We start from the raw sequence: 13,597 nt of genomic DNA on the forward strand, positions 1-13,597 counted from the left end.
TGAAGGGGAAAGTACTAAAAAATTTGGTAACACTCTGTAGGGAATGAGGAACATTGAATGGATGGAGATGGACAAATAATTTTTAAAAGAGAAATATGATAAACATATAGTTCATAAGAAACATAAAGTAGGGCAATATACTCTCAGATATTTTAGAACTTTAATATCTAAAAGCCGGACAAGTCATCTAGTTATAAAATCCTAATTTAAGTCATGTTGATAAATATCTAAGGAGTCACAGAACTCTTTCAAAAACAAGAAGCTATCATCTGCAAGGCTGAGTCACGGGGGGTGAGGCCAGACAGAACCGAAAAGGAAAAAACAGGTGGGAAAGAAACACCCTTCCTTAGCCCCACTGCCCCTTAAGCTACTGCTTTCTCTTTCTCCTTCCCTTCATAAGCAAACATCCGGAAGGAGTTCTCTTCCTTGGTCAGAACCATTTTTCCCATTGTGCAATACTGAATGTACTCCAAACTGGCTTTTGTCATCACCTTTGCACCAAACTCGCCACGGCTGGCCCTCAGTGTCATCCAGAATGTTCAACACAAAGGACGTTTTTCAGTCTTTATCACTCTCGATCTCTCAGAAGCACTGTACTTTTTTTGAAGTCCTCTCTTTTCCCTGGTTTCTGTGACACCACCTCCTCTTCTCTTCCTAATTGTCAGCCACGACTTTCCTGTCTCCATCACCAAATCATCTTCTTTACAAAACCCTCAAATACCAGAGTTTTTCAAAACTCTCTAGGTAATTCCTTCCGTTTTCTCAACTACCATTTATATGCCAAAGAATCCCAAATGTTATGTACAACTTAAACCTCTCTGAACCCCACACTGAAGTATATTCAACTGGCTACTCACCTGTCCCTCAAGCACTACAACCCAACATGATGGTTTTCCGACCAAATCTGTTTCCTAAGGGAGCAGCACTAACACCTGCCTGTTTCTCAGGACAGAAACCTGAGTATCACCCTTGAAACCTCTCTACTCATCATCTACTAGCACCAATTCATCATCAGGATTGGTTTTACCTCACGAATGCTCTCAAATACACCCACACCTCCATCCCCCTTTCTTCTGCAGGCCACTGTTGTCTCCCATCCACTGGTTTCCCACATCCAGTCTTCCCTTCATTCAGCCTGAAGCAGAAGTGATTATTTAAAACACCAATGTGAGCAGGGCATTCCTCTGCAAAACTTTCCATCGGCTCTCCCTTGTTCTTAGCACAAAACCCTTAGTCTTTCCTGTGCCCTTCAAGGCCCTGCTTCCCATCATTAATCTCATTGGGCACCTCTTCCCCTGTTCTCTGCCTTCCTTCAGTTATTATGAAGTGCTTCTTTTCACCTTAAGGCCTTTAGACATGGTGATTCCTCCAAAGGAAATTCCCTTCTTTCCCCCACGTATTTCAATGAATAGCTGATTTTTACTTAATCTTCAGATTATAGAGAAAAACACTTTTATTCAAGCACTACCACCCACACAGATCAGAACCCCTGTTAACCTATTTCTCTTTTAGCCACTTGCCACATGTGCAATTAAATGCTCTTTGGTGCAATGATCTTCCTTGCCTGAGAGAACATCAGTCATGTACACCTTATTTACTGCTTCACCTCTAGCCTAGCCTGGAACAAAACAAGCCTTCAATAAATATTTGTGAAATGAATAAACTCCAAATTTTACCAGTGCTATTTTAACTCTGATCAACAAAATTATTGTAAAAATAAATAATCTCAATTATAGTTATATCATTAAAACAACCCCACAGATTTAGTAAATAAAATTTATTTTATATCACTTGCTTACTTTTGTATATATGTATATAATGACAAGTCTAATTTCTTAGAGGACCAGAACTCTATAAGACCAGTTGATGGACAACATGTACAATTGCATAAAACATTTTAAATGCTGCTTCTAGTGAGTCAAACTATGCTTAATGGGATAGCCCTGGCTCCAAAAGCAGAGACGATGGGAGTCGGCCCACACAGCAGCAGGCTGGAACCAGTCCCATGATACCCCAGCTCCTGTAGCCAGCCATGCCAGGACTCAGCCTCACCCACCAGTGGGAAGCAGCCATGCATGGCACAGGCAGGAACTAGCAGCTGACTGGGCAAGGGGCCAGGCTTGCCTAACAGTGTGACAACAGTTGTTGCAATGTCACAACAGAATGGCCTATACAATCCACATACGGGACACCCCTAGAACAGACAGCTCTGGAGACCAGAGGGTAGTGTGCTGCTGGGACCCACAGGATGTATCCTATATAAGGCCACTTCTACAACATCAGGAAGCATAACTGACCTACCTAATACTTAGAAATACACAAAGGGAATTGGGCAGAATGAGGAGACAAATGAATATATTCCAAAGGAACAAGACAAAACCCCAGAAGAACTAAATGAAGTGGAGATAAGTCATCTACCCAAAAAAAGAGTTCAAGGTAATGATTATAAAGATGATCAGTGAACTAAGGTGAAGAATGGACGTGACAGAGAGAAGACGGCAGAAGAGTAAAACGCGCAGATCACCTTCCTCCCCACAAATACATCAGAAATACATCTACACGTGGAACTGCTCCTATAGAACACCCACCGAACGCTGCCAGAAGACCTCAGACCTCCCAAAAGGCAAGAAACTCCCCACGTACCTGGGTAGGGCAAAAGAAAAAATAATAAACAGAGACAAAGAATAGGGATGGGACCGGCACCAGTGGGAGGGAGCTATGAAGGAGGAAAGGTTTCCACACACTAGAAGCCCCTTCGCGGGTGGAGACTGCGGGTGGCGGACGGGGGGAAGCTTCGGAGCCGCGGAGGAGAGCGCAGTAACAGGGTGCGGAGGGCAAAGCGGAGAGATTTCTGCACAGAGGATCGGTGCCAACAAGCACTCAACAGCCCGAGAGGCTTGTCTGCTCACCCGCTGGGGTGGGCGGGGTGTGGGAGCTGAGACTCGGGCTTCGGAGGTCGGATCCCAGGGAGAGGACTGGGGTTGGCTGCGTGAACACAGCCTGAAGGGGTTAGTGCACCACGGCTGGCCGGGAGGGAGTCTGCGAGAAGTCTGGAGCTGCCCAAGAGACAAGAGACTTTTTCCTCCCTCTTTGCTTCCTGGGGTGCGAGGAGAGGGGATTAAGCGTGCCGCTTAAAGGAGCTCCAGAGACGGGCGTGAGCCGCGGCTACCAGCGTGGACACCAGAGACGGGCATGAGACACTAAGGCTGCTGCTGCTGCCACCAAGAAGCCTGTGTGCGAGCACAGGTCACTCTCCACACCTCCCCTCCAGGGAGTCTGTGAAGCCCGCCACTGCCAGGGTCCTGGGATCCAGGAAAAACTTCCCCGGGAGAACGCACGGCGCACCTCAGGAGGGTGCAACGTCATGCCGGCCTCTGCTGCCGAGGGTCGCCCCGCATCTGTAACCCTCCCTCCCCTGGCCTGAATGAGCCAGAGCCCCTGAATCAGCTACTCCTTTAACCCTGTCCTGTCTGAGCGAAGGGCAGACGCCCTCGGGAGACCTACGTGCAGAGGCGGGGCCAAGTCCAAAGCTGAACCCCTGGAGCTGCGCGATCAAAGAAGAGAGGGGGAGGTCTCTCCCAGCAGCCTCAGAAGCAGCGGATTAAAGCTCCAGGTTCTGACGGTCCTGTTTTTTTTTCTTTGTTTTTTGATTTTTCTACTTTAAAAAATTTTTCTTCTTAATAAGTATGTTTTATTTTAATAACTTTATTTTCTCCTACTTTATCTTCTTCCTTTCCTCCTTTCTTCCTTCCTTCCTTTCTTCCATTTCTCCTTCCTTCCTTCCTTCCTTTCTTCCTTCCTTCCTTCCTTTCTTTCTTTCCTTTCTATTTTTTCTCCCTTTTATTTTGAGCCATGTGGATTAAAGGCTCTTGGTGCTCCAGCCAGGCGTCAGGGCTGTGTCTCTGAGGTGGGAGAACCAACATCAGGACACTGGTCCACAAGAGACCTCCCAGCTCCATGTAATATCAAACGCCAAAAATCACACAGAGATCTCCATCTCGACACCAAGACCCAGATTCACTCAATGACCAGCAAGCTACAGTGTTGGACACCCTATGTCAAACAACTAGCAAGACAGGACCACAGACCCATCCATTAGCAAAGAGGCTGCCTAAAATCATAATAAGGCTACCAACATCCCCAAACACACCATCAGACGTGGACCTGCCCACCAGAAAGACAAGATACAGCCTCATCCACAAGAACACAGGCACTACTCCCCTAAACCAGGAAACCTACTCAACCCTCTGAACCAATCTTAGCCACTGGGGACAGACACCAAAAACAACGGGAACTACGAACCTGCAGCCTGCAAAAAGGAGACCCCAAACACAGTAAAATAAGCAAAATGAAAACACAGCAAAACACACAGCAGATGAAAGAGCAAGGTAAAAACCCACCAGACCTAACAAATGAAGAGGAAATAGGCAGTCTACCTGAAAAAGAATTAACAATAATGATAGTAAAGATGATCCAAATCTTGGAAATAGAATAGACAAAATGCAAGAAACATTTAACAAGGATCTAGAAGAACTAAAGATAAACAAGCAATAATGAACAACACAATAAATTAAATTAAAAATAATCTAGATGGGATCAATAGCAGAATAACTGAGGGAGAAAAACGGATAAGTGACCTGGAAGACAAAATAGTGGAAATAACTACTGCAGAGCAGAGTAAAGAAAAAAGAATGAAAAGAATTGAGGACAGCCTCAGAGACCTCTGGGACAAAATTAAACACACCAACATTCGAATTATAGGGGTCCCAGAAGAAGAAGAGAAAAAGAATAGGACTGAGAAAATATTTGAAGAGATTATAGTTGAAAACTTCCCTAATATGGGAAAGGAAATAGTTAATCAAGTCCAGGAAGCACAGAGAGTCCCATACAGGATAAATCCAAGGAGAAACACGCCAAGACACATATTAATCAAACTATCAAAAATTAAATACAAAGAAAACATATTAAAAGCAGCAAGGGAGAAACAACAAATAACACACAAGGGAATCCCCATAAGGTTAACAGCCGATCTTTCAGCAAAAACTCTGCAAGCCAGAAGGGAGTGGCAGGACATATTCAAAGTGATGAAGGAGAAAAACCTACAACCACGATCACTCTAACCAGAAAGGATCTCATTCAGAATTGATGGAGAAATTAAAACCTTTACAGACAAGGAAAAGCCGAGAGAGTTCAGCACCACCAAACCAGCTTTACAACAAATGTTAAAGGAACTTCTCTAGGCAAGAAACACAAGAGAAGAAAAAGACCTACAAGAACAAATTTGAAACAAGAATTGGGAATAGGAACATATATATAGATAATTACCTTAAATGTAAATGGATTAAATGCTCCCACCAAAAGATACAGACTGGCTGAATGGATACAAAAACAAGACCCATATATATGCTGTCTACAAGAGACCCACTTCAGACCTAGGGACACATACAGACTGAAAGTGAGGGGATGGAAAAAGATATTCCATGCAAATGGAAATCAGAAGAAAGCTGGAGAAGCAATTCTCATATCAGACGAAATAGACTTTAAAACAAAGACTATTACAGGACACAAAGAAGGACACTACATAATGATCAAGGGATCGATCCATGAAGAACATATAACAATTGTAAATATTTATGCACCCAACATAGGAGCACCTCAATACATAAGGCAAATTTTAACAGCCATAAAAGGGGAAATCGACAGTAACACTATAATAATAGGGGACTTTAACACCCCACTTTCACCAATGGACAGATCATCCAAAATGAAAATAAATAAGGAAACACAAGTTTTAAATGATACATTAAACAAAATGCACTTAATTGATATTTATAGGACATTCCATCCAAAAACAACAGAATACACATTTTTCTCAAGTGCTTATGGAACATTCTCCAGGATAGATCATATCTTGGGTCACAACTCTAGCCTTGGTAAATTTAAGAAAATTGAAATAGTATCAAGTATCTTTTCTGACGACAACGCTATGAGACTAGATATCAATTACAGGAAAAGATCTGTAAAAAATATAAACACATGGAGGATAAACAATACAATACTTAATAACAAAGTGATCACTGAAGAAATCAAAGAGGAAATCAAAAAATACCTAGACACAAGTGACAATGGAGACATGACGACCCAAAACCTATGGGATTCAGGAAAAGCAGTTCTAAGAGGGAAGTTTACAGTAATACAATCGTACCTTAAGAAACAGGAAACAACTCGAATAAACAACCTAACCTTGCACTTAAACCAATTAGAGAAAGAACAACCAAAAAAACCCAAAGTTAGCAGAAGGAAAGAAATCATAAAGATCAGATTAGAAATATATGAAGAAGAAATGAAGGAAATGATTGCAAAGATCAATAAAACTAAAAGCTGGTTCTTTGAGAAGATAAACAAAATTGATAAACCATTAGCCAAACTCATCAAGAAAAAAAGGGAGAAGACTCAAATCAATACAGTTAGAAATGAAAAAGGAGAAGTAACAACTGACACTGCAGAAATACAAAAGATTATGAAAGATTACTACAAGCAACTCTATACCAATAAAATGGACAACCTGGAAGAAATGGACAAATTCTTAGAAATGCACAACCTGCCGAGACTGAACCAGGAAGAAATAGAAAATATGAACAGACCAATCACAAGCACTGAAATTGAAACTGTGATTAAAAACCTTCCAACAAACAAAAGCCCAGTACCAGATGGCTTCACAGGCAAATTCTATCAAACATTTAGAGAAGAGCTAACACCTTTCCTTCTCAAACTCTTCCAAAAGATAGCAGAGGGAGGAACACTCCCAAACTCATTCTGTGAGGCCACCATCACCCTGATACCAAAACCAGACAAAGACGTCACAAAGAAAGAAAACTACAGGCCAATATCACTGATGAACATAGATGCAAAAATCTTCACAAAATACTAGCAAACAGAATCCAAAGGCACATTAAAAAGATCATACACCATGATCAAGTGGGGTTTATTCCAGGAATGCAAGGATTCTTCAATATATGCAAATCAATCAACGTGATACACCATATCAACAAACTGAAGGAGAAAAACCATATGATCATCTCAATAGATGCAGAGAAAGCTTCTGACAAAATTCAACACCCATTTATGATAAAAACCCTGCAGAAAGTAGGGATAGAGGGAACGTTCCTCAACATAATAAAGGCCATATATGACAACCCCACAGCCAACATAGTCCTCAATGCTGAACAACTGAAACCATTTCCACTAAGATCAAGAACAAGACAAGTTTGCCCACTCTCACCACTCTTATTCAACATAGTTTTGGAAGATCTAGCCACAGCAATCAGAGAAGAAAAAGAAATAAAAGGAATCCAAATCAGAAAAGAAGAAGTAAAGATGTCACTGTTGGCAGATGACATGGTACTATACATAGAGAACCCTAAACATACTACCAGAAAACTATTAGAGCTAATCAATGAATCTGGTAAAAGTAGCAGGATACAAAATTAATGCACAGAAATCTCTGGCATTCTTATACACTAATGATGAAAAATCTGAGAGTGAAATTAAGAAAACACTCCTATTTACCACTGCAACAAAAAGAATAAAATATCTAGGAATAAACCTACCTAAGGAGACAAAAGACCTGTATGCAGAAAATTATCAGACACTGATGAAAGAAATTAAAGATGATACAAATAGATGGAGAGATATACCATGTTCTTGTATTGGAAGAATCAACATTGTGAAAATGACTCTACTACCCAAAGCAATCTACAGATTCAATGCAATCCCTATCAAACTACCAAAGGCATATTTTACAGAACTAGAACAAAAAATTTCATAATTTGTATGGAAACACAAAAGACCCTGAATAGCCAAAGGAATCTTGAGAAGGAAAAATGGAGCTGGAGGAATCAGGCTCCCTGACTTCAGACTATACGACAAAGCTACAGTATTCAAGACAGTATGCTATTGGCACCAAAACAGAAATATAGATCAATGGAACAGGATAGAAAGCCCAGAGATAAGCCCACACACATGGTCACCTTATCTTTGATAAAGGAGGCAAGAATATACAGTGGAGAAAAGACAGCCTCTTCAATAAGTGGTGCTGGGAAAACTGGATAGGTACATGTAAATGTATGAAATTAGAACACTCCCTAACACCATACACAAAAATAAACTCAAAATGGGTTAATGACCTAAATGTAAGGACAGACACTATCAAACTCTTAGAGGAAAACATAGGCAGAACACTCTATGACAGAAATCACAGCAAGATCCCTTTTGACCCACCTCCTAGAGAAATGGAAATAAAAACAAAAATAAACAAATGGGACCTAATGAAATTTAAAAGCTTTTGCACAGCAAAGGATACCATAAACAAAACCAAAAGACAACCCTCAGAATGGGAGAAAATATTTGCAAGTGAAGCAACTGACAAAGGATTAATCTCCAAAATTTATAAGCAACTCATGCAGCTCAATAACAAAAAACAAACAACCCATTCCAAAAATGGGCCAAAGACCTAAGGAGACATTTCTCCAAATAAGATATACAGATTGCCACCAAACATATAAAAGAATGCTCAACTTCATTAATTATTAGAGAAATGCAAATCAAAACTACAATGAGATATCATCTCACACCGGTCAGAATGGCCATCGTCAAAAAATCCACAAACAATAATTGCTGGAGAGGGTGTGGAGAAAAAGGAACCCTCTTGCACTGTTGGGAGGAATGTAAATTGATACAACCACTATGGAGAACAGTATGGAGGTTCCTTAAAAAACTAAAAATAGAACTAACATATGACCCAGCAATATCACTACTGGGCATATACCCTGAGAAAACTATAATTCAAAAAGAGTCATGTACCACAATGTTCATTGCAGCTCTATTTACAATAGCCAGGACATGGAAGCAAACTAAGTGTCTATCAACAGATAAATGGGTAAAGAAGATGTGGCACATATATACAATGGAATATTACTCCGCCATAAAAGGTAACGAAATTGAGTTATTTGTAGTGAGGTGGATGGACTTAGAGTGTGTCATACAGAGTGAAGTTAGTCAGAAAGAGTTAAACAAATACCACATGCTAACACATATATATGGAATGTAAAAAAAAATTGTCATGAAGAACATAGGGGCGAGACGGGTATAAAGACATAGACCTACTAGAGAATGGACTTGAGGATATGGGGAGGGGGAAGCATAAGCTGGGACAAAGTGAGAGAGTGGCATGGACATATATACACTACCAAACGTAAAATAGATAGCTAGTGCGAAACAGCTGCATAGCATAAGGAGATCAGTTCCGTGCTTTTTGACCGCCTAGAGGGATGGGATAGGGAGGGTGGGAGGGAGGGAGATGCAAGAGGGAAGAGATATGGGGACATATGTATATGTATAACTGATTCACTTTGTTATAAAGCAGAAACTAACACACCATTGTAAAGTAATTATACTCCAATAAAGATGTTAAAGAAAAAAAAAAAAAAAAGAGAAAGCCCAGAAATAAAACCAAACTTATGTGTTCATTTAATCTATGAAAAAGGAGGCAAGAATATACAAAGGGGAAGGATAGCCTCTTCAATACATGGTGTTGAGAAAACTGGGCAGCTACATGCAAAAGAATCAAACTGACTACTTTCTCACACCATATAAAAATAAACTCAAAATGGATTAAAGATTTAAATGTAATACCTGAAACCATAAAACTCCTAGAAGAAAACATAAGCAGTACACTCTTTGACATCAGTCTTTGAAATAATTTTTTGGATCTGTCTTCTTAGGCAAGAGAAAGAAAAGCAAAAACATACAAATGGGACTGCATCAAACTAAAAAGCTTTTGCAGAGCAAGGGAAACTATCAACAAAACAAAAGGCAGCCTACTTAATGGGAGAAGGTATTTTCAAATGAGAGGTTAATATCCAAAATATACAAAGAACTTATAACAACATCAAGAAAACTAACAACCTGATTAAAAAATGGGGAAAGGATCTGAATAGACATTTTTCTAAAGAAGACATATATGTGACCAAGATGCACATGAAAAGATGCTCAGCATCACTAGTCATCAGGGAAATGCAAATCAAAATAACAATGAAATATCACCTCATGCCTGTTAGAATGGTTATCATCAAAAAAACAACATATAACAAGTGTTGACAAGAGTGTGGATAAAAGAGAGTGCTTGTGCACTGTTGGTGAGAATCTAAATTGATATAGTCACTATGGATGACAGTATGGAGGCTCCTCAAAAAAATAAAAATAGAACTACCATACGACCCATCAATTCCACTTCTAGGTATTTTTCCAAAGGAACAAAAAAACCACTAATTCAAAAAGATATATGCACCCCTATGTTCATTGCAGCATTATTCAAAATAGGTGAGATATGAAAGCACCCTAAGGTCCCATTGATTGATGAAAGGATATATAAGATGTGGTATATATATACAATGGAATATTACTCTGCCATAAAAAGAATGAAATCTTGCGTTTGTGAGAACATGGATGGACCAAGAGGATATTATGCTAATTGAAATAAGTCAGACAAAGAAATAGAAATACCATATGATTTCACTTATATGTCAAATCTAAGAAACAAAACAAATGAACAAATATAATGGAAGAGAAACAGACTCGTATAAACAGAGAACAAACTGGTGGGTGCCAGAGGGGAAGGGGGTTGGTGGATTAGTGAAATAGGTGAGGGATATTTAGAGGTACAAACCTCCAGTTATAAAATAAGTAAGTCTTGGGATGTAACATAAAGCATAGGTAATATAGTCAATAATATTGTAATAACTTTATATTGTGACAGATGGTAACTAGATTTATCATGCTGATCATTTTGTAATGTTTCCAAATATCAAATTACTACGTTGTACATCTGAAACTAATATAATATGTAAGTCAACTGTATTTCAATAAAAAATTCTTAGCAACAACAATAAAACAAAAAAGAAAATCAAATTTGATCAGAATATTGCAGAATCTGTTAATATGAATAACAAAAGGTACACTAGAAGTACTCTTATATAAAAAATTCAAGATCCCTATAATAAACCAACAAGTTTTTCCATTATTTTAACTTTTGAAGATTACTTCATTAAATGAAAAATAAATAACATGAGGAAATTTACAAACCATTTTTCAGTATGATCCATTCAGAATAGAAAACAGCTGCCAATGTGCACTACAGATAAATGTGTAGATAAAAACAGAGATCTAGTCTTTACAATTAAATCAATTATCAACAGGTTGTATTGATAAATAATCTAAATTTCTGGCCTCTTGCCTTGAATTCTTTCCTGTCTCAATAAATGGCAACATCATCCATGTGCTGTTCAAAATCAAAACCTTGACTCCCATTTATCACTCTTTAATTCTCCTCTACAGTAAATTATCTGCAAGCATTGTTGGCTCTACTTCCAAAACATACGTAAATATGCTCCTTCTCTTTATCTCTCTTACCACTCTCTTAATTTAGGCCATCAAACAGCTTTGCTTAGGCTTCTGCAATAGCCTTCCAACTGGTTTTCCTGTTTACACTTCTGTTCTTCTGACCATATCCAACCCCAGAGTTCATCTAACACCTTGCAGCCAGAGCTATCTTTTTTGATACAAGTCTGTACATATCACTCCCCTACTAGATGAATCTAAACTACTTACAGTCTCCCTACATTACCTGGCCCCTACCTAATTCTCCAACTGCATCTTAACTGACTCATCTGCTCCATAACATTATCCTTCTTTCTGTTTCTAGAACATCCAAGCTAGTTACCACTTAGGGTCTATCTACTTGCTATTCCTTCTAGTTGGAATACTCTGTTGCAGATCTTTCCATGTTACTTCCTTATCATCAAGTCTCAATTCAACTGTCAATCCCCTCCCAACCCCAAACCCAGAGGCTTTCCTTGACCATCTCATCTAAATTAATCCCCAATCAATTTCTATCACATCTTCCTGTTTAACTTTCTTCCTATTATTTATTACTACCTTAAATTGCATTCTCTACTTCTAAGTTACTCACTTATTCTCTGTCTTCTCCCTTGAATATTAGCTCCTGAGCACTGGAACCTTATCAGTCTTATTCACCATTTACTACCCAATGCCTAGAAAAGTGCTTGGTACACAGTAGGTGCTCACTAAATATTTATTACAAGCTTGAATATACTTAACAACAAACAAAAAGAAGCAGCTCAAAATATGAATAATTATCATAAGATTAAGATTCAAAAAGAGGTATCGTATGAATTTATATCATGTGATTTCATGTTACATACATTAACAATATCAGTGGAACTCATTACATATTAGAGATCCCAAATATTAATGAAAAATACATTATTATATTAAGTTACTTTAAATTCATTTCTAATATAAAACCTTTCAAAATGAGGAATTTTAAATAAATCTACTTATGAATGGGGAAGGGAAGCTATATGTCTTTCTTTTGGCAAAAATAGAATGGTCTCTTTAGGACTGAATCAGAAGCATTTAAAGGAATATGCTGAGGAAAAAAAAAAGGTCAATTTAAAAAGTGAATACCAATTTTTAAGGTGGAGAAAATCTATTGAAACCTGAGGGAAACAAAAGAAATTGGTTTCCCAAGGGCCAGTAAATCATCATGTAGCTAAACATGATCTCTAAGGACTGATGGCACATTGTCTTGACATTTGGAAAGGGTAAGTCCAAAACTGTCCAAGTGCCCAAATACCATCATATCAGTGTTCTTACTTGCAAGAGCCACTAGCTAGTCACACAATTAATGAGAATGATTCAAATGTGTGCCTTGGGGAAATTATAAATTACTACATCTCATGGACTTCTAGGGTCTTCCCGAACACCCAAAGCCACAGTATTTGTGAATGCCAGGGGTCTCATCACTGTATTTGGACTGTTTCAATGAGACAATAAACTACCTGGGATATTAGTTAAGATTTTTAAAATAACTAGGAAACTATTTTCTCCACTGGAGCTATTTACTAAATACCATAGAGCGTGAATACAACGACTGAGATTACAGACAGTAGCAAACAGAAATGGTGCTGGGCACTTTATGTTCTTGTTAATTGACTGTCTTTGTTACACAACATTGTCAGAAAAAAATTGACTACAATTCTAACCGCAAGCCACAGTAATCATGTCAATGTGTGAACTACCTGAATATCTAATTATGAAAAAAAGAAGGCAATTTCACAGTGGAAGCATTGTCCTAATTCAAGAAACCCAGCCATATTAACTGATTAGTCTGACATGTAGCAGATAGCTGAAAGAGTTTAATTTGAAAGATAATTATTTTTAGCTGATTAATATGCTTCAGATTAAATTCACTGCCTTTAATGGGCCCATCAACTTGACGACCTGGGAAATTAATAAATTTTGCATGCAGTAATCCTAGGAAATTTATACAGCCAAGCTACACATCATTACAAGGATTACCTTCACAGTAGGCACTGTCCTCTCGAAGAGCCCTAAAACCATCTCGACAGCTACAAACGGCCCTGTCATTCAGATTTCTGCAGACAGAATTCTCCATGCAGTTATGCCTTTCAGAACAAAAGTCATAACCTACAAGAAAAAAGAAACTTATTAGGGT

The 13,597-nt window shown here is 38.7% G+C and overlaps 1 protein-coding gene across 4 annotated transcripts in view; it reads right to left on the reverse strand.

Annotated features, from left to right (window-relative positions):
- NELL2 (neural EGFL like 2) overlaps positions 1-13,597 on the reverse strand; it is a 443,340-nt gene that overhangs the window by 200,052 nt on the left and 229,691 nt on the right. For all 4 annotated transcript variants that reach the window (XM_067009131.1, XM_067009130.1, XM_059081587.2 and 1 more), the window contains exon 13: positions 13,441-13,569. In XM_067009131.1, coding sequence (XP_066865232.1) covers positions 13,441-13,569 — 129 coding nt within the window. The remainder of the gene's footprint in view (positions 1-13,440; positions 13,570-13,597) is intronic.

The sequence above is a fragment of the Kogia breviceps genome, chromosome 12 (assembly GCF_026419965.1).
Source record: "Kogia breviceps isolate mKogBre1 chromosome 12, mKogBre1 haplotype 1, whole genome shotgun sequence".
Taxonomy (NCBI): domain Eukaryota; kingdom Metazoa; phylum Chordata; class Mammalia; order Artiodactyla; family Physeteridae; genus Kogia; species Kogia breviceps.